The sequence below is a fragment of the Somniosus microcephalus genome, chromosome 8 (genome assembly GCF_052327205.1).
Source record: "Somniosus microcephalus isolate GS21.2 chromosome 8, FLI_Smic_1.0, whole genome shotgun sequence".
NCBI classification, from domain to species: Eukaryota; Metazoa; Chordata; class Chondrichthyes; order Squaliformes; family Somniosidae; genus Somniosus; species Somniosus microcephalus.
In genome coordinates this window covers 102,491,971-102,514,642 of record NC_140994.1, presented here as the reverse complement: position 1 = coordinate 102,514,642, position 22,672 = coordinate 102,491,971, and the positions used below count along the sequence as shown (strand labels likewise).

Below are 22,672 nucleotides of genomic sequence, written 5' to 3'. Positions count from 1 at the left end.
TCGGACAAGCAGCGTGACAAATCGGAGACAATTAAGGGGTCGGGAGAGATGGTGGTTGTAAGGTCGAGCTGGGTGTCATCCGCGTACATGTGGAACCTGATGTGTTTTCAGATGATGTCGCCGAGGGGCAGCATGTAGATGAGAAATAGGAGGGGCCAAGGATAGATCCTTGGGGGACTCCAGAGGTAACAATGCAGCTGGACAAGAGAGGCGTTGGAGGAGGATGGTATGGTCGGCCGTGTCAAAGGCTGCAAACAGGTCGAGAAGGATCGGGAGGGATAGTTTGCCATGGTCACATCACGTAGCACGTCATTTGTGACTTGGTTAAGAGCCATTTCAGTGCCGTGGCAGAGGTGGAAATGTGATGGGAGTGATTCAAACATGGAGTTGTGGGAAAGATGGGAATGGATTTGGGGGGGCAACAACAGGTTCAGGTGCTTTGAAGAGGAAAGGGAGGTTGGAGTTGGGGCGGTAGTTTGCAAGGATGGAGGGGTCAAGAGTGGGATTTTTGAGGAGCGGGTTGATGATGACAGAATTGAAAGGGATGAGGACAGTGCCTGAGGAGAGAGAACCGGTTACAATGTCAGCTGGCATAACCCCAACCCACCCCCACTAACATTCAAACACTCTGCCATTAAATTAAAATTCCAATCTCACTAATAAATTTACAGAAATAAGTAGCATGTGCTTTGCTCTGTTAATTTCAGAACCAGCTGGGCATCCTATGGGCAGGACTGGAAGAAATGGAAAAAGCACAGACCTATCTGGAAGATGCTGAATCACTTTACAACCAATACACCAAGGAGGTAAAGTAGAGTCTTCATCCAACAGTATGGGAATAACATAAGAATTAGGAGCAGGAGTAGGCCATTCGGCCCCTCGAGCCTGCTCCACCATTCAATAAGATCATGACTGATCTTCGACCTCAACTCCACTTTCCCGCCCGATCCCCATATCCCTTGATTCCCCTAGAGTCCAAAAATCTATCTAATCTCAGCCTTGAATATACTCAACGATTCAGCACCCACAGCTCTCTGGGGTACAGAATTCCAAAGATTCACAACCCTCTTGAGTGAAGAAATTCCTCCTCATCTCAGTCTTAAATGGCTGACCCCTTATCCTGAGACTATGCCCCCTAGTTCTAGACTCTCCAGCCAGGGGAAACAACCTCTCAGCATCTACCCTGTCAATCCCCCTCAGAATCTTGTATGTTTCAATGAGATCACCTCTCATTCTTCTAAACTCCAGAGAGTATAGGCCCATTCTACACAATCTCTCACCATAGGACAGCCCTCTCATCCCAGGAATCAATCTAGTGAACATTTGTTGCACCGTCTCTAAGGCAAGTATATCCCTCCTCAGATAAGGAGACCAAAACTGTGCACAGCACTCCAGGTGTGGTCTCATCAAAGCCCTTCCTGTACTCCAACCCCCTTGTAATAAAGGCTAACATGCATTTGCCTTCCTAGTTGCTCGCTCTACCTGCACGCTAACTCTGTTCCCTGTACAAGGACACCTAAATCGTTCTGAACACCAACATTTAATAGTTTCTCACCATTTAATAAATATTCTGTTTTTCTATTCTTCCTACCAAAGTGAATAATCTCACATTTCCCCACATTATACTCCATCTGCCACCTTACTGCCCACTCACTTAACCTGTCTCTAGCCCTTTGCATACACTGTGTCCTCCTCACTGCTTACTTTCCCACCAATTTTTGTTTGATAACCTCTTGTGTGGCACCTTATCGAATGCCCTCTGAAAATCCAAATACACCACATCCACTGGTTCCCCCTTATCTATTCTACTAGTTACAACCTCAAAAAACTCTAAGATTCGTCAAACACGATTTCCCTTTCATAAATCCATGTTGACTCTGCCCAATCCTATTATTATTTTCTAAGTGCCCTGTTACCACGTCTTTAATAATATCTCTATTATTTGCATTTTCCCTACTACTGATGTCAGGCTAACTGGTCTGTAGTTCCCCGTTTTCTCTCTCCCTCTTTTCTTAAAAAGTGGGGTTACATTGCTAACTTTCAATCCGCGGGAACCATTCTGGAACCTATGGAATTTTGGAAAATGATAACCATTGCATCCACTATATCGGATTGTTGTAAAAACCCATCTGGTTCACTAATGTCCTTTAGGGAAGGAAATCTACCGTCCTTACCTGGTCTGGCCTATATGTGACTCCAGACCCACAGCACTGTGGTTGACTCTTAACTGCCCTCTGAAATGGCCTAGCAAACCACACAGTTGTAACAAACCGCTACGAAAACAATAATAAGAATAAAACTGGACAGACCACCCGGCATCGACCTAGGCACCGGCTTCAGACACGACAACGGCACACCCAGCCCAGTCGACCCTGCAAAGTCCTCCTGACTAACATAGAGTCATAGAGTAATACAGCACGGATAGAGGCCCTTCGGCCCATCGTGTCCGCGCCGGCCATCAAGCCCTGTCTAATCTAATCCCATATTCCAGCATTTGGTCCGTAGCCTTGTATGCTATGGCATTTCAAGTGCACATCCAAATGCTTCTTGAATGTTGTGAGGGTTTCTGCCTCCACAACCCTTTCAGGCAGTGAGTTCCAGACTCCAACCACCCTCTGGGTGAAAAAGTTCTTTCTCAAATCCCCTCTAAACCTCCCGCCCTTTACCTTGAATCTATGCCCCCTAGTTATTGACCCCTCTACTAAGGGAAAAAGCTCCTCAGCATCCATCCTATCTATGCCCCTCATAATTTTGTACACCTCAATCATGTCCCCCCTCAGCCTCCTCTGCTCCAAGGAAAACAAACCCAATCTGCCCAGTCTCTCTTCATAGCTGAAGCGCTCCAGCCCTGGTAACATCCTGGTGAACCTCCTCTGCACCCTCTCCAACGCGATCACATCCTTCCTGTAGTGTGGCGACCAGAACTGCACACAGTATTCCAGCTGTGGCCTAACCAGTGTTTTATACAGCTCCATCATCACCTCCTTGCTCTTATATTCAATGCCTCGGCTAATGAAGGCAAGTATCCCATATGCCTTTTTTACCACCTTATCCACCTGTTCCGCCGCCTTCAGGGATCTGTGTACTTGCACACCCAGATCCCTCTGACCCTCCGTCTTGCCTAGGGCCTTTCCATTCATTGTGTATTCCTTTGCCTTGTTAGTCCCCCCAAAGTGCATCACCTCGCACTTTTCCGGGTTAAATTCCATTTGCCACTGTTCCGCCCATCTGACCAACCCATCTATATCGTCCTGCAGACTGAGGCTACCCTCCTCGCTATTTACCACCCTACCAATTTTTGTATCATCCGCGAACTTACTGATCATACCCTTTACATTCATATCCAAGTCATTAATGTAGACCACAAACAGCAAGGGACCCAGCACCGATCCCTGTGGTACCCCACTGGCCACAGGCTTCCAGTCACAAAAACAACCTTCGACCATCACCCTCTGCCTTCTGCCACTAAGCCAGTTCTGTATCCAATGTGCCAAGGCACCCTGGATTCCATGGGCTCTTACCTTCTTGACCAGTCTCCTGTGCGGGACTTTATCGAAGGCCTTACTGAAATCCATGTATACCACATCCACTGCGTTACCCTCATCCACACACCTAGCCACCCCCTCAAAAAATTCAATCAAATTAGTCAGACATGATCTTCCCTTGACAAAGCCATGTTGACTATCCCTGATTAATCCTTGCCTCTCCAAGTGGAGACAAATTTTGTCCCTCAGGATTTTTTCCAATAATTTTCCTACCACTGATGTTAGGCTCACTGGCCTGTAGTTCCCCGGTTTTTCCCTACTACCCTTCTTGAATAATGGAACTACATTAGCGGTTCTCCAGTCCTCTGGCACATCCCCTGTGGCCAGAGAGGTCCTGAATATATGTGTTAGAGCCCCCGCAATCTCCTCCTTTGCCTCACACAGCAGCCTGGGATACATTTCATCCGGGCCTGGGGATTTATCCATTTTTAGGCCAGCTAAAACCGCCAATACCTCCTCCCTCTCGATGTTAATATGTTCGAGCATATCACAGTCCCCCCGCCCTATTTCTATGTCTACATCGTCCTTCTCCATAGTGAAAACAGATGCAAAAAATTCATTTAGAACCCCTCCTACATCTTCCGGCTCCACACACAGATTGCCACTTTTGTCCCTAATGGGCCCTATTTTTTCCCTAGTTATCCTCTTACCCTTAATATACTTCTAAAACATCTTCGGATTTTCCTTTATTTTGCTCGCCAGTGTTATTTCATGGCCCCTCCTTGATCTCCTAATTTCTTTTTTAAGTATCCCCCTGCACTTTTTGTACTCCTCTAGGGCTTCCTCCGTCTTTAGCCTTTTGTATCTACCAAAAGCCCTCCTTTTTTTCCTAATCCATTCTCGTATATCCCCTGACATCCAAGGTTCCCTGTGGTTTTTGGAACCACCCTTGACCTTTACGGGAACATGTTGCCATTGTATGATCTCAATCTCCCTTCTGAAAGCCTCCCATTGCTCCGATGCGAATTTTCCTACAAGTAGCTGATCCCAGTCCATTTTGGCCAGATCCTGCCTTATCCTATTAAAATCGGCTTTCCCCCAATTTAGAACCTTTATTTCCGGCCCATCCCTGTCCTTTTCCATGACCACCTTAAATCTTACCATATTATGGTCACTATCACCAAAGTGCTCACCTACTAGCACTTTTTCCACTTGGCCGGCCACATTCCCTAGAATTAGGTCCAGTACCGCCCCCTCTCTTGTAGGACTTTCTACATGCTGGCTCAAAAAGCTCTCCTGGATGCACTTTAAGAATTCTACACCCTCTGAGCCTTTCACACTCTGACTATCCCAGTTAATATTGGGGAAGTTGAAATCCCCCATTATTATTACCCTATTATTTGCACATTTCTCTGAGATTTGCCTACATATCTGTTCCTCTATCTCCCCCTGACTGTTTGGAGGCCTATAGTACACTCCCAGCAAAGTGCTTGCCCCCTTTTTGTTTTTAAGCTCCACCCATATGGCCTCATTAGAGGACCCTGCTAATATATCATCCCTCCTTACTGCAGTAATTGACTCCTTAATTAATATTGCGACACCCCCTCCTCTTATACCTCCCCCTCTGTCTCGCCTGAAGATTCTGTACCCCGGAATATTGAGCTGCCAGTCTTGCCCTTCCCTCAACCATGTCTCCGTGATAGCAACAATATCATACTCCCATGTGTTTATCAACACCTTCAGTTCATCCACCTTATTCGCAAGACTCCTTGCATTAAAATAGATGCCATCCAGCCTTGCCCTTATATATTTGCCCTGTCTACCAAGCTGACTTGTTTTTTTCTCTATAATTGGCAGCACATCCCCCCCTATTTCAGCTCCCCTCTGTATCCCATCCCCCTGCCAAGTTAGTTTAACCCCCCCAACAGTGCTAGCAAACCTCCCCGCAAGGATATTTGTCCCGCTCTGGTTCAGGTGCAACCCGTCCGACTTGTACAAGTCCCACCTTTCCCAGAAGCAGGCCCAGTGATCCAGGAAAGTAAAACCCTCCCCCCCCCTACACCAACTCTTTAGCCACGCATTCATCTGCTCTATCCTCCCATTCCTATACTTACTAGCATGTGACATCTGGGGACTTGTGCCAAAATTGGGAGAGTTGTCCCACAGACTAGTCAAACAACAGCCTGACATAGTCATACTCACAGAGTCATACCTTTCAGCCAATGTCCCAAACTCCTCCATCACCATCCCTGGGTATGTCCTGTCCCACTGGCAGGACAGACCCACCAGAGGTGGCGGTACAGTGGTATACAGTTGGGAGGGAGTGGCCCTGGGAGTTCTGAACATAGACTCCGGACCCCATGAAGTCTCATGGCTTCAGGTCAAGCATGGGCAAGGAAACCTCCTGCTGATTACCACCCTAGTTGATGAATCAGTACTCCTCCATGTTCAACACCACTTGGAAGAAGCACTGAGGGTAGCAAGGCCACAGAATGTACTCTGGGTGGGGGACTTCAATGTCCATCCCCAAGAGTGGCCCAGTAGCAGGTGGTGAGAGAACCAACACAAGGGAAAAAACCTTCTTTACCTCGTCCTCACCAATCTACCTGTTGCAGATGTATCTGTCCATGACAGCATTGGTAGCAGTGACCTCCGCACAGTCCTTGTGGAGACGAAGTCCCGTCTTCACACTGAGGACACCCTCCATCGTGTTGTGTGACACTACCACTGTGCTAAATGGGATAGATTCAGAACAGATCTAGCAGCTCAAAACTGGGCATCCATGAGGTGCTGTGGGCCATCAGCAGCAGCAGAATTGTATTCGACCACAATCTATAACCTCATGGCCCGGCATATCCCTCACTCTACCATTACCATCAAGCCAGGGGACCAAACCTGGTTCAATGAGGAGTGCAGAAGAGCATGCCAGGAGCAGCACCAGGCGTACCTAAAAATGAGGTGCCAACCTGGGGAAGCTGCAACACAGGACTACATGCATGCTAAAAAGCAGAAGCAGCACGTTATAGACAGGGCTAAGCGATCCCACAATCAACGGATCAGATCAAAGCTCTGCAGTCCTGCCACATCTAGTCATGAATGGTGTTGGACCATTAAACACCTAACGGGAGGAGGGGGCTCCATGAATATCCCCATCCTCAATGATGGTGGAGCCCAGCACATGAGTGCAAAAGACAAGGCTGAAGCGTTTGCAACCATCTTCAGCCAGAAGTGCCGAGTGGATGATCCATATCGGCCTCCTCCTGAGGTCCCCATCATCATAGAAGCCAGTCTTCAGCCAATTCAATTCACTCCACATGATATCAAGAAACAGCTGAGTGCACTGGATACAGCAAAGGCTATGGCCCCCGACAACACTGGCATCTATCCGACAATGTGGAAAACTGCCCAGGTATGTCCTGTCCACAAAAAGTAGGACAAATCCAATCCAGCCAATTACCGCCCCATCAGTCTACTTTCAATCATCAGCAAAGTGATGGAAGGTGTCGTCGACAGTGGTATCAAGCGGCACTTACTCACCAATAACCTGCTCACTGATGCTTAGTTTGGGTTTCACCAGGACCACTCGGCTCCAGACCTCATTACAGCCTTGGTCCAAACATGGACAAAAGAGCTTAATTCCAGAGGTGAGGTGAAAGTGACTGCCCTTGACATTAAGGCATCATTTAACCGAGTGTGGCATCAAGGAGCCCTAGTAAAACTGAAGTCAATGGGAATCAGGGGGAGAACTCTCCACTGGCTGGAGTCATACCTAGCAAAAAGGGAGATGGTTGTGGTTGTTGGTGGTCAATCATCTCAGCCCCAGGACATTGCTGCAGGAGTTCCTCAGGGCAGTGTCTTAGGCCCAACCATCTTCAGCTGCTTCATCAATGACCTTCCCTCCATCATAAGGTCAGAAGTGGGGATGTTCGCTGATGATTGCAGTGTTCAGTTCCATTTGCAACTCCTCAGATAATGAAGCAGCCTATGCCCGCATGCAGCAAGACCTGGACTTGGGCTGATAAATGGCAGGTAAGATTCGCGCCACACAAGTGCCAGGCAATGACTATCTCCAACAAGAGAGAGTATAACCACCGCCCCTTGACATTCAACGGCATTACCATCAATATCCTGGGGGTCACCATTGACCAGAAACTTAACTGGACCAGCCACATAAAGAGTGGGTCAGAGGCTGGGTGTTCTGCAGCGAGTGTCTCACCTCCTGACTCCCCAAAGCCTTTCCACCATCTACAAGGCACAAGTCAGGAGTGTGATGGAATACACTCCACTTGCCTGGATGAGTGCAGCTCCAACAACACTCAAGAAGCTCAACGCCATCCAGGACAAAGCAGCCCGCTTGATTGGCACCCCATCCACCACCTTAAACATTCACTCCCTCCACCACCGGCGTACCGTGGCTGCAGTGTGTACCATCTACAAGATGCACTGCAGCAACTCCCAAACCCGTGACCTCTACCACCTAGAAGGACAAGGGCAGCAGGCGCATGGGAACACCATCACCTGCAAGTTCCCCTCCAAGTTCCAAACCATCCTGACTTAGAAATATATTGCCGTTCCTTCATCGTCAATGGGTCAAAATCCTGGAACTCCCTCCCTAACAACACCACCACCTTCTTGAGGGCAATTAGGAATGGGCAATAAATGCTGGCCTTGCCAGCGACGCCCACATCCCCATAACAAACATAAAAAAAATAGGGACATAGGAACAGGAGTAGGCCATTGAACCCCTCGAGCCTGTTCCGCCATTCAACGAGATCATGGCTGATCTGTGACCTAACTCCATATACCCACCTTTGGCCCATATACCTTCATACCTTTGGTGAACAAAAATCTATCAATCTCAGATTTAAAATTAACAATTGATCTAGCATCAAATTGCCATTTGCGGAAGAGAGTTCCAAACTTCTACCGCTCTTTGTGTGTAGAAGTGTTTCCTAATTTCACTCCTGAAAGGTCTGGCTCTAGTTTTTAGACTGTGCCCCCAGTCCTAGAATCCCCAAGCAGCGGAAATAGTTTCTCTCTCTCTACCCTATCTGTTCCCCTTAATATCCTGAAAACTTCAATCAGATCACCCCTTAACCTTCTAAATTCTAGGGAATACAACCCTAATTTGTGTAATCTCTCCTCTTATCTTAACCCATGGAGTCCGGGTATCATTCTGGTAAACCTACGCTGCACTCCCTCCAAGGCCAGTATATCCTTCCTACGGTGTGGTGCCCAGAACTGCTCACAGTACTCCAGGTGTGGTCTAACCAGGGCTTTGTACAGCTGCAGCATAACTTCTACCCCCTTGTACTCTAGTCCTCTCGATATAAAGGCCTGCATTCCATTAGCCTTTTTGATTATTTTCTGTACCTATTCGTGACATTTTAATGATCTATGTACCTGAACCCCCCAAGTCTCTTTGGACCTCCACTGTTTTTAGCTTTTCACCATTTAGAAAGTACCCTGTTATATCCTTTTTAGGTCCAAAGTGGATGACCTCACATTTGCCTACATTGAAATCCATTTGCTACAGTTTTGCCCATTCACTTAGTATTAGATTAAAAGAAGAAGCTTATAATGTTGCGAAGAATAGTAGTAAATGTGAGGATTAGGAGAGCTTTAGAAACCAGCAAAGGATGACCAAAAAATTGACAAAAAAGTAGAAAATGGAATATGCAAGTAAACTAGTAAGAAATATAAAAACAGATTGTAAGCTTCTACAAGTATGTAAAAAGGAAGAGAGTAGCAAAAGTAAGCGTTGGTCCCTTAGAGGCTGAGACAGGCGAAATTATAATGGGGAATAAGGAAATGGCAGAGACTTTCAACAAATATGTTGTATCTGTCTTGTGAAGACACAAAAAGTGTACCAAAAATAGTGGGGAACCAAGGGGCTAATGAGAGTGAGGAACTTAAAGTAATTAATATCAATAGAGAAAAAGTACTTGAGAAACTAATGGGACTAAAAGCTGATAAATCCCCTGGACCCGACGGCCTACGTCCTAGGGGTCTGAAAGAGGTGGCTGCAGAGATAGTTGTGATCTTCCAAAATTCCCTCGATTCTAGAATGGTCCCAGTGGATTGGAAGGTAACAAATGTAACCCCGCTATTCAAGAACGGAGGGAGAGAGAAAACAGGGAACTACAGGCCAGTTAGCCTGACATCAGTCGTCAGGAAAATGCTGGAATCCATTATTAAGGAAATTAAGCTCAATATAGAAAGTTCAGAGGGGAAGTGAAAAAGGAAATAAGAGGGTCAAAAAGAGTATGAGAATAGATTGGCAGTTAACATAAAAGGGAATCCAAAATTCTTCTATAGGCATATAAATAATAAACTCGGAGTAAGAGGCCGGGCCGGGCCAATTAGGGACCAAAATGGAGACCTACACATGGAGGCAGAGGGCATGGCTGAGGTTCTAAATGAGTACTTTGCATCTGTCTTTACCAAGGAAGAAGATGCTGCCAAAGTCATAGTGAAAGAGGAGGTAGTTGAGATACTGGATGGGATAAAAATCAATAAAGAGGCACTAGAAAGGCTGGCTGTACTTTAAGTAGATAAGTCACCAGGACCGGATGGGATGCATCGGGAAGTAAAAATGGAAATTGCGGAGGTACTGACCATAATCTTCCAATCCTCCTCAGACACGGGGGTGGTGCCAGAGGACTGGAGAATTGCAAATGTTACACCCTTGTTCAACAAAGTGAGTAAGGATAAATCCCGCAACTACAGGCCAGTCAGTTTAACCTCGGTAGTGGGGAAACTTTTAGAAACAAAACTAACAGACAAAATTAACAGTCACTTGGACAAGTGGATTAATTAAGGAAAACCAGCACGGATTTGTTAAAGGCAAATCGTGTTTAACCAACTTGATTGAGTTTTTTGCTGAGGTAACAGAGAGGGTTGATGAGGGCAATGCGGTTGATGTGGGGTACATGGACTTACAAAAGGCATTTGATAAAGTGCCACATAATAGGCTTGCCAGCAAAGATGAAGCCCATGGAATAAAAGGGACAGTGGCAGCATGGATATGAAATTGGCTAAATGACAGGAAACAGAGAGTAGCGGTGAATGGTTGTTTGTCGGACTGGAGGAAGGTATACAGTGGTGTTCACCAGGGGTCGGTACTAGGACCACTGCTTTTCTTGATATATATTAATGACTTGGATGTGGGTGTACAGGGCACAATTTCAAAATTTGCAGATGACAAAAAACTTAGAAGTATAGTGAACAGTGAGGAGGAGAGTGATAGACTTCAAGAGGACATAGACAGGTTGGTGGAAAGAGCAGACATGTGGCAGATGAAATTTAATGCAGAAAAGTCCGAAGTGATACATCTTGGTAAGAAGAACGAGGAGAGGCAATATAAACTCAAGGGTACAATTCTAAAGGGGGTGCATGAACAAAGAGACCTGGGGGTATATGTGCCCAAATCGTTGAAGGTGGCAGGGCAGGTTGAGAAAGTGATTAAAAAAGCATACGGGATCCTGGGCTTCATAAATAGAGGCATAGAGTACAAAAGAAAGGAGGTTATGATGAACATTTATAAAAGACTGGTTTGGCCTCGACTGGAGCATTGGGCCAAAAATTCGGGTCGGGGGCTCCCCGCGGGTGCAAGCCCCCGATCTGCACTCACCCTGCGCGCTGACATCTGAAGCCCGGGCCTGCTTGCATTTCCTGTCCCTGGCCCGGTTCAGATGTCAGCGCACTGTGCTTACCTGATCCAGTGGCGTAGTTAGTGCGATGTGCCGGCTGGGATCAGGTGAGCACTGTACAACCAATCGGGAGGGGAAGGTTCATTCATGAGTTTGAGAGTAAGAACTGTCAAACTCATGAAAACTACGGGGGCCCAAAACACTATTTAAACTTTAAATAAAAATTTAAAAAACATCCCAATCATTAAATTAAGTATAAATAAGTTAAAAAAAAAAAATTTAAACAATTTTTTTTTTGAAAAAAATAAATTTTTAATAAAAAGGGTCTAAAACTAAACTTACCTTATTGTAGATTCTTTAAAATAATAAACCTGTGGGAAAAAAATTCTAAATTACACTAAAACACCACTTACCTGTAAAAATAAATACTTACGTGTGCTTTTTACAAGCATAAAGACCGGAGGCCTTTACACATGCGCAAATCCCCCAAAACAGAGGAAATCCAAGACGCACGCGCTGCCCCCTACAGTGCTAGCCTCTTCAACTCTTGGGTTGGAGGAGAGGAAATGCCGGTTTTCAGCGCATGCGCTGTGCATGCTGAAAACCGGCATTTCCTCCAGCCAGACGCGTGAGTACCCCTTCCGTACTCACGCGTTTGGGGAGGAATTTCTGCCCCAATGTGTCCAATTCTGGGCACCGCACTTTAGGAAGGATGTGAAGGCCTTAGAGAGGGTGCAGAAAAGATTTACAAGATTAGTTCCAGGGATGAGGGACTTCAGTTACACGGATAGACCAGAGAAGGTGGGGTTGTTCTTGGTGCAGAGAAGATTGAGAGGAGATTTGATAGAGGTGTTCAAAATCATGAGGGGTCTGGACAGAGCAGATAGAGAGAAACTGTCCCCATTGGCAGAAGGGTCGAGAACCAGAGGACACAGATTTAAGGTGATTGACAGAAGAACCAAAGGCGACATGAGGAAAAACTTTTTTACACAGCGAGTGGTTAGGATCTGGAATGCACTGCCTGAGAGGGTGGTGGAGGCAGATTCAATCGTGGCTTTCATAAGCGAATTGGATAAGTACCTGAAGGAAAAAAAATTGCAGGGCTACAGGGAAAAGGCGGTGGAGTGGGACTAGCTGAAGTGCTCTTGCAGAGAGCCGACACGGGCTCGACGGGCCGAATGGCCTCCTTCTGTGCTGTAACCATTCTTTGATTCTGTGAAATGGTAACGGTACTTAGAAAATCATAACATGATTAGGCAGAGTCAACATGGTTTTATGACAGGGAAATCGTGTTTAACACACTTATTAGAGTTTTTTGAGGATGTAACTAGCAGGGTAGATAAAGGGAAACCAGTGGATATAGTATATCTGGATTTCCAAAAGGCATTCGATAAGATGCCACATAAAAGGTTGCTACGCAAGATAAGGGCTCGTGGGATTGGGGGTAATATACTAGCATGGATTGAGGATTGGTTAACGGACAGAAAACAGAGAGTAGTGTAGGGGGGTGGCGTGTGTGCGCCCAGTCAGCTTCGCCTCTGACTGTCCCTTGAGCGGTTCGAATCGCTCCCACACCCCTGGGTTCTAGACACCGGACTTAGGTACAGGCGGCGATACAGAAAGTTGAGTAGGCAAGTGGTTTGGTGTAAGAAAACCAAGATTTTATTAAAACAGAATGCAACAATCTTATGAAAAATTACTGGTATAAAATACAGGCATGAAACAATTACACTTATATGGGAATGGGGAACACACAGCACATCGAGGGAAAAACAACTGCATTAACAATCCCCTTATCTCTATCCCACCCCCTGTACCTAACTAGATTAAGCTATGAGGGGCCAGGAATTCATGCTCACCAATCCAAAACCTGTTGCTTTAACGGTTGTGAGTTTTGAGGTCTGGTCCTGCTGTCCTTTGGGGTACCCCGTCGCCACGTGGTCTCAGGGCGCGGCGCTGGAGTTGCTGCTGTGACACACCTTCCCTCTCCTCAGCTACCGTCGTCGTCTCGTCGCGATGGGTTTTCTTCTTCTACCTCGGGCGGTCGCCGGCGGTAATGTTGTGGTTGGGGGTCGGTTGACGGTTTTCACTGCTTATTTGATTTTACTACCCATCCTTTGAACGCCAGTATATTCGTTGCGGCATGGACACCCGCGTCTAACGCCAGCTTATTCGCAGTGTTCTAACGCCAGCTTATTCCCACTGTCCATACATACACTGCTAATTTCTTCCCCAAACGCCAGCTTATAACTAGGCGTTTGGTGTTTACCAATGCGTCTTTTGCTGCCCTTCTCTGCTCTTGTCGGTTTTACCTTCTTCGTCTCGTCTCGTCTCGTCTCGTCTCTTTTGCCCCTTTTCGGCCTGTGTGTCCGGTGTTGTATTAAACTCGGGTCTCGTTCTTCTCCCGCGTTTGGCCCCAGTGTAATGGGCGTCCTCGGTTGTTGAGCGGTGCGGGGAGCGAGAAGAGAGCCCGCCACGAGGCCAGGGCGCGAGTACGAGCGGCAGCCGGCCAAGGCCACAGACGAGTCAAAGTCAAGAGCAAGGGTCAAGAGAGCGATTGTTACTGATGGGCCTCCAATTATACCCGTTTCTTCAACTCCTTATCTGCGCGCCAAATCAGGTCAGTCCATTGTTTAACTTTTGGCGGGCGTTTTAAATGATTACAACCATTTGTTTTAACGACTTTAGGAGTGGTTATCTCCGGGTCTAATGGCCCCGATGTCCTGGTTGCTTTGTCATGGATAAGACTTAATTGTCCCCATCCTGACTTGATCGCTACTGTGAGCTGTTATCGATTAAACATGCAGGAAACTAATGGCCACGATCATAGGCCCATTCTATTTTGATTTGATTCAAGTCGAACAAATGTGTATTCAGTGTTTACTTTGTCTGGCTGGCTCCAAAGAGTCCCTGCTCACAGATTCCTGCATTTTAATGTTTCGTCTCCGGGCCTGCTTGTTGGCAGAGCCTTGCTTTTAAAATCCTGTCAGTATTGGTCACGAGGTTTACAGAAGCCATTTTGGGTACCCTGTTTTTAATAACTTGTCTAAAACAGGGCCCCTTGATCCATAACTTGGGGAGTGCGGGAATTTTGAGAACCCTGCAACTTCCACTAGGAATAAACAGATCATTTTCAGGTTGGCCAGCTGTAACTAGTGGGGTACTGCAAGGATCAGTGCTTGGGCCTTAGCTATTCACAATCTATATCAATGATTTGGATGAGGGGACCAAATGTAATATATCCAAGTTTGCTGATGATACAAAGCTGGGTGGGAATGTAAGTTGTGAGAAGGATGCAAAGAAGCTTCAAGGGGATAGAGACAGGTTAAGTGAAGTGGGCAAGAACACGGCAAATGGAATATAATGTGGAGAAATGTGAAGTTATCCACTTTGGTAGGAAAAATAGAAAAGCAGAGTTTTTTAAATGGTGAGAGATTGGGAAATGCTGGTGTTCAGAGGGACCTGGGTGTCCTTGTACACGAATCACAAAGTTAACATGCAGGTACAGCAAACAATTAGGAAAGCAAATGATATGTTGGCCTTTATTACAAGAGGATTTGAGTATAAGAGTAAAGACGTCTTACTGCAGTTATATAGGGCCCCGGTAAGACCATACCTGGAGTATTGGGTACAGTTTTGGTCTCCTTACTTAAGGAAGGATGTACTTGCCATAGAGGTAGTGCAACGAAGGTTCACCAGACTGGTTCCTGGGATGGGGGGATTGTCCTATGATGAGAGATTGAGTAGACAAGGCCTATATTCTCTCGAGTTTAGAAGAATGAGAGGGGATTGTTAAGTCTGTGAATTATTTAGTTAATTAAGACACAGACTAATGAGTAACAATAAAACAGGTCTTTACTGGTTGGAGGTAGGGACTATACTGAATACAAGATTACTGCACAGTGCTTATATACCGGTGTGTTCACCCCCGGTATTACGTCTACAGCAGCCTGAGAAAGTAGTACATCTCTTAAGGTGGAACAGGCTTAAGCTCTCCTAAGGTGGAACAGGTTACATACACAACACTCCTCCCTTCCTAGCTTTATAGTCATCCCCCCCATTTAACATAACGTAATAACATATATACATATATAACTTCATGTTTAACGTAACATATCACAGATTCAGTCTCTGCGGAAAACAGTTCACAGATTCAATCTCTGTGGTGTAGTCGGTTCACGTTACTCATTCAATAGTCCTTTCATGGATTTAACAGCTTGAACTTCCGAACTGATTTGGCTCCGTTCGGAGGGACCACGTGTGTGATCTGGTAGAGGTGATAATGGTTCAGATGGGTCATCTTCTGTTTTTACTTTTCCTTTTCTGCTTCTTGGAGACTCTCTGGGCTCCATTGTCAGCTGCCAGCTGCATGCGCAGTTCCTCCTTCTCTTCCTCCTGTTTCCGTCGTAGAGCCAGCTTCTCCCGATGTTCCGTAGACTTTTGGTGCTCCTCCATGATTTCTGCACTTTGGGAGTCGAAGTTACAAGCTGGGCAGGACAGGACATCGTAATATTCGGTGTCGTCCACCAGGTCATGGTAATATTCGGTGTCGTCCTGAGCTAGACCAGTGAGAGGGTCGTCTATTTCCTCCATACCCAGCTGGACGTTAGCCAGCTCTTGTTCCAAATCCAGACATCTTTCCTGAAGAGACTTCTTCATGTGTACCTCTGCATCCAGCTTTTTCTGGGCTTTCAGCAAGTCGTTTACTAGTGACCTCATTTGTGATTTTAATACTTCAACTTCCTTTGGAGATTGATTGATCGGACTATGCAATCCCTCTACCGGAGCAGCTGTTTCAGCGGTCTGTTGTTCTACATTGACGTGAGTCAGCGTACTTTTGGCATCCAATGGCTGCTCTGTTGCAGTCGTTTCAGTCTGTGTCGTCACATCAGCCATCTCAATTACTTTTGAGAGCTCCGAACCCTTTTCCTTTGAAGATCGCAGCTCGTGTTCAAGTTTTTCCCATTTCAGAGTCTTGTCCCTCAGCATATGAAGGAGTTGGCTGACCGTTAACTCTTCTGACACCAGATTATGGCACGCACCTTCAGAACCTGAATCAGCTTTGATTCGTTCGGCCTCCTCGCGCAGATGGTTGGTGTGCTCCTGCTCCATTTTCTCCCACTCTGTAACAAAGAACTTTTTTATTTCATTCATCTCTTGCTCAAAACGGCGAATCATTTGTTCTAATTGCTGTTGTAGTTTGAAATGGAGTTGAGTTCGAGCCCAGTGTCCCTCAAAAATGTGCATATCAGTAGACTTGACAGACTCAGAATTCTCTGTTAAACTATGTTGTTGTTGCTCAGTGGAATTCTGTGCTGAAACTTTGTCTTTTGCACATGGGTTGGTCTTACCATCATCAGTTCTAGAGTCTGGGCTGATTATCTGCACCGAGTTCTCACTCTTTATGGCTTTTAGCGAATGCCAGTCCATATTTATGTTTCTAAACCACTCCCGGCCTAGTAGTGGTGGACCTCCCTCCGGTAGCACATATAAGTCCATTATTTGACTTCCTTCGCCCTTGTTGGCCACTGCAACCTTTATTGTCCCGATGGGGTACACTCTCTGCCCCGTGTAGGTTGTCAATATAATCTCCGTATCCTGTAGGGGAATATGTTGGAATAACCTTCTGTAATCTTTCTTATTCATGGCCGACAATGCCGATCCAGTGTCCAATTCCATTTTTACTTGGACTCCTTCTATCTGAAGAGTAACCCAAATTGTCTGGAGGTCTGCACCCTTACCAACGTTGAGTACCCTTAAGCTAGCCAGTTCAATACTGCTTAAGCCAGCCAGTTCATTACTGCTAGCGTCTGAATCGGACTCCTGTTCGGCCACCTTGTGTACCTTTGCGTATTTTCCTTGCGGTGACTTCTTGTTGCTGGTCTTCTTCCCTGACCTGCATACTCTAGCTATATGTCCAAGCCTACCACATGTTCTGCATTCTTGGTTTTTAAACCAACACTGGTTCTGATCATGCGTTGTCTTTCCACAACGATAACATTTGCCAGAACTCTCACCCAATTTGTGTGCACTGAGCTCCGGTGACCGTAGCTGCATTACTGCCGTGCCTCTCGCTGCGGCTTCGTGTGCTGCTGCCATAGTGACCGCCTTCTCAAGCGTCAGCTCATTCTCCTCGAGCAGTCGCTTTTGTGTATCCTGTTTAAATAAACCACACACAAATTTGTCTCGTAGTGCATCTGTCAGTCCCGTTCCAAACTGGCAATATTTCGCTAATTTACGCAATTCCAGCAAATATTCAGCATTGCTTTCATGCTGTAGCTGCCTTCTGTCGTAAAATTTAAATCGTTCCGCTAGCATCAGCGGCGTGGGGTTTAGATGATCTTTCAGGACAGTAACAATCTCATCGAACGTCTTATCCGCCGGTTCATCTGGTGATAACAGGTGTTTCAATTGCCCGTATGTCTTCGCACCCATTAAATTTAATAATGTTAGAGCTTTATCTTGGTCACGAATTTTATTGGCCTTACAATAATTTTTTACTCTTTCAACATATATGGCCCAATCTTCGAGGTCACTATCAAAGGTGCTAATATTCCCGTGTTTAGGCATTGTAGATTTGCAATTTCTCAGATTTTATTTTGTTTACTTGTTATCAAAGATGGCGGCTTCCCGCTCTTGCCGTCGTCCTCCGCCCACAAAATGGCGGTTTTCCCGCGCTTGGCAGTCTTCACCCGTCCCCCGACGCCGTCTCCCTTCAGCCCCCGAGTGCGGCCCTTATCTTCGCCGCGATCGCCCGAGTGCGGCCCTTATCAGCGGATGCGATCGATGGCCCGGCTGCGCCTCGCACTTGAAAGCGGCCCGGCCCTTATCAGTGCTTGCGATCGATGGCCCGGCTGCGCCTCGCACTCCAAAGCCCTTATCTCCCGATCGCGATCGATGGCCCGCGCTGTGCACCGCGGCTCTCGCGCCTTCAATTTCTGCAGCCGCTGCCCTTTCAGCCCGAGTGCGGCCCTTATCGGTGGTTGCGATCGATGGCCCGGCTGCGCCCCTCACTTCAAAGCGGCCCGGCCCTTATCTGCCGATCGCTATCGCCCTGTACCTCTGTCTTCCCCCAGCCCTGTCTTCTACTCCGGTTCACAAGCTGATGGAGGCTTAAGGGTCCTAATGCCTGTCGCTTCCATTGGGGTGGTGTGGTTTGAAACCTCTCTTCAACCGCCGTGGAATAACTGCCGCAGGGTAAGAACCTGACTCGTCGCCAGTGTTAAGTCTGTGAATTATTTAGTTAATTAAGACACAGACTAATGAGTAACAATAAAACAGGTCTTTACTGGTTGGAGGTAGGGACTATACTGAATACAAGATTACTGCACAGTGCTTATATACCGGTGTGTTCACCCCCGGTATTACGTCTACAGCAGCCTGAGAAAGTAGTACATCTCTTAAGGTGGAACAGGCTTAAGCTCTCCTAAGGTGGAACAGGTTACATACACAACAGGGATCTCATTGAAACATACAACATTTTTACAGGGCTTGACAGGGTAGATGCAGGGAGGATGTTTCCGCTGGCTGGGGAGTCTAGAACCAGGGGTCACAGTCTCAGAATAAGGGGTCGGCCATTTAGGACTGAGATGAGGAGAAATTTCTTCACTCAGAGGGTGGTGAATCTTTGGAATTCTCTACCCCAGAGGGCTGTGGAGGCTCAGTCGTTGAGTATATTCAGGACAGAGATCGATGGATTTTTGAATATTAAGGGAATCAAGGGATATGGGGATAGTGCAGGAAAGTGGAGTTGAAGTAGATGATCAGCCATGATCTTATTGAATGGCGGAGCAGGCTCAAGGGGCCAAATGGGCTACTCCTTCCCCTAATTCTTATGTTAGTTTCATGGTCACCATTACTGATACTAGCTTTTTATTCCAGATTTATTTAAATAACTGAATTTAAATTCCCCAGCTGTCGCGGGATTTGAACACATGTCTCTGGATGATCAGTCCAGGCCTCTGGATTACTAGCCCAGTGACATAACCACTATGCATCCGTTCCTGGGTGAGGTGCCCGCCAGCTGCTGTGAAACTGGTGCCTTCAGGAGAGGAGGGGGAACTGGGTGAAGAAAGGAACACTGGCCAGTGATTGCAGAGGAAGGAGATGTGTGAATATAAGTCAGCAGCTGTGTAAAGCCAGTGTGTTATTTATTGTTTAGATCGGGACTCCACCGTTGGATACCCATGAGCACTTCCTGGCAGAAGAAGAGAGGCTGAGTGAGCAGGAGAGACATAAAAGGTAGGGTGGTTCTAGACGTGCATTCGTCAGAGATTGGACATTGAGTTTGTTTGTAAACTCCTGAGAGTCTCGCAAGTTCTGAGTGCCAGGAAGTGTGTTACTAAGATTATATAGAAACTTTGTGTGCCAACTCATGACAGAGCAAATGAGACTGAAGTTCAGCGACTTATTAGTTTATCTTTTACCTCTTGTCTAACGAACCTAGTTGAATTTTTTGAGGGGGTAACTAACATGGTAGATAAGGGAGTGTCAATGGATGTTATTTATGTGGACTTGGAGAAGGCATTGGACAAGGTTCCACACAAGAGACTGTTAACAAAAATGAGCGCATGGAATTGGAGGCAACCTATTGACATGGGTAGGGAATTGGTTAGGAGGTCGGAGACAGAGTAAGCATAATGGGTGTGTACTCAAATTGGCAGGATATGACTAGTGGTGTCCCCCGGGGGCGTGTCCTGGGGCTTCAGCTTTTCACTATGTTTATAAATGTCATGGATGAAACAATAGAGAGCCAGATCTCGAAGTTTGCTGATGACACTAAGTTAGGTGGCACAGTGTAGTGTAGATGGGATCAGAAAGTTGCAAAGCGACATTGATGGATTGAGTGAGCGGACAAAACTGTGGCAGATGCCGTTCAATGTGGGGAATTGTGAGGTCCTCCATTATGGACCTAAGAAAGATAAATCGGAGTATTTTCTCAATGGCAAGAAGCTCAGAACTGTGGAGGAGCAAAGAGATTTAGGGGCCCAAGTGCAGAAATCACTAACAGCTAGTGGACAAGTCCAAAAAATAATGAAACAGGTGAGTGACATTTATCTCAAGAGGGCTGGAATACAAAGAGGTGTAAAGTGATGTTGCAGCTGTACAGAGCTCTGGTTAGACTCCATCTGGACACTGCGTTCAGTTCTGGGCACCGGGCCTCAGGAAGGATAGGTTGGGCTTGGAGGAGGTGCAGCGCAGATTCACCAGAATGATATCGGGGAACCTTCCAGTGAACAAATGATCCTTAGCACAAAAACCCTTCCTGCAGAATTCTGCAATAGGGATCCATCTCCTGCGAGGGGCCGAGGAACTTTTAGACTTAGCTTCAAAATTGATCGGCTCTCTCATTTGCTTTAGTTGGTAAAGATACTGCCCCGTGTGTAAATGACCATTCACCGCCCCATGTGTAACTTAACCATTCACCGCCCCGTGTGTAACTTACCATTCACCGCCCCATGTGTAAATGACCATTCACCGCCCCGTGTGTAACTTACCATTCACCGCCCCGTGTGTAACTGACCATTCACTGCCCTGTGTGTAACTGACCGTTCACTGCCCCGTGTGCAACTGACCATTCACCGCCCCGTGTGGAACTGACCGTTAACCGCCCCGTGTGTAACTGACCGTTAGCCGCCCCGTGTGTAACTGACCGTTCACGGCCCGTGTGTAACTGACCGTTAGCCGCCCCGTGTGTAACTGACCATTCACCGCCCCGTGTGTAACTGACCGTTCACGGCCCGTGTGTAACTGACCATTCACCGCAATGTGTGTAACTGACCATTCACCACCCTGTGTGTAACTGACCATTCACCGCCCCGTGTGTAACTGACCATTCACCGCAATGTGTGTAACTGACCATTCACCGCCCCGTGTGTAACTGACCATTCACCGCAATGGCCCAGTAATTCGGGTCCAAATGCGTGAGTACGGTCTGGGTACTCACGCATCTGGCCGGATGAAATGCCGGCGTTCAGGAAACACCGTGCATGTGGAGAACGCCGGCATTTCCGGTCCTCTGAACGAAGGGGTTCAGAGGCACAGCGCGTGCGACTGCACAGGCAGCGCGTGCGCAGTGAACTTCGTCGATTTCATTCATGGATTCAGTGAGGGTAAGTCCTTACAAGTTACACTTGAAAAAAGCATGTGTAAAGTTGTTCCAAGGCTGCGGAGGAAGATATATTTTATCGTGGAGCTTCTGAAAGGCAATATTTTTGTTTGGGAAAGTGAGGAAAGTTATTTTAAGAAATGCTGAGGTTAGTTTTAAAGTGAAATTTTTTTTTTTAAACGGGTTTTCAGTACAGTAGGTAGAAGGAGCAATTGTGGCTGTGTGAATTGAATGTGAGAATGAGTGTTCTAAAATGAGTAATGTAACATTTCCAACACTTTTAAGATAGAAACTTTTCATCAGTAATAAGTGATTATGTATGTATGTCCGCATATATTCCTTTCCGTATATGTATGTATGTTTTATATTCCTTTACTTATGTGTATGTATGTTTTTAATTATGATTTTCCAATAAGTTACTTTCTCTGAAAGTCATAATTAAATACATACATTCATACACATAAGTAAAGGAATATATACATACACGCAAAGGAATATATACAGACATACATACATAATTACTTAAAAGAATATATTACTGATGAAAAGTTTCTTTCTTAAAAATGTTGGAGTCATTTTCACATTTAATGAACACAGCAAATTCAATTCACATTGCCACAATTGATCCTTCTACCTACAGTACTGAAAACCCGTTTTAAAAAACAAAAATAAACTTTAAAACTTACCTCAGCATTTCTTAAAATACCTTTCCTCCCTTTCCCAAACAACCGCAGCCTCTGGAGCAACTGTACTCATGCTTTTTTCATGTGTAAGTTGTAAGGACTTGACCTCACTGAAAGCACGAATGAAAGCGGCGAATTTTACTGCGCACGCGCTGCCTGTACAGTCGCACGCGTTCTGCCTCTGAACCCCTTCGTTCAGAGGACAGGAAATGCCGGTTTTCCCCGCATGCGCTGTGCATGCTGAAAACCGGCATTTCCTCCGGACAGACGCGTAAGTACCCCGACCGTACTCGCGCGTTTGGAAGGGAATTACTGGGCCAACATTTTACATGTCAATAAAATGAAAAATTTAACAATTGCACGATTTGCCCCCTCGCATCTGCGACTGAGGGTCCAAGGAGGTGCATTGCGCAACAGGTCATCGTCGTACGTATCCTCACACTGTTCCCTTTCGGGAACTGTATGAAGTGGTGGAAGGATTTCTGGCCACGTTAACACTCCTTCCGTGACCATAACCATCTTCATACCAGTCATTAGGGTGGTTAGTCCTATGGCGTGAGGGTTTTACGGGCTCCCACAACCCATCTGATGGGGGGGGGGCCACCCACACCCGCGGACGCAAGTATCCCGCTGGATGCCCACCCAGAATTTATAGTTGGAGCTCCGACTCCACTTGCCGGGACTGTCTGGAGCGGGGTTCGAAACCCTACTCCTTCTGGCCCAGCGGCGGGGATGCTTACCGCT

General features: G+C 46.5%; 1 protein-coding gene across 2 annotated transcripts in view; it reads left to right on the top strand.

The window, feature by feature from the left end:
* Positions 1 to 683: 683 nt before the first annotated feature.
* Positions 684 to 22,672, top strand: part of kifbp (kinesin family binding protein) — a 129,209-nt gene continuing 107,220 nt past the window's right edge. Inside the window, exons 1-2 of one of the 2 annotated variants that reach the window (XM_085995045.1) lie at positions 684 to 806; positions 19,299 to 19,378. In XM_085995045.1, the coding sequence (XP_085851171.1) occupies positions 744 to 806; positions 19,299 to 19,378 (143 nt within the window). In that variant the 5' untranslated portion in view covers positions 684 to 743. Of the gene's footprint in view, positions 807 to 13,175; positions 13,758 to 19,298; positions 19,379 to 22,672 lie in introns of those variants that run through there. The other variant, XM_085995046.1, reaches the window with a different exon arrangement.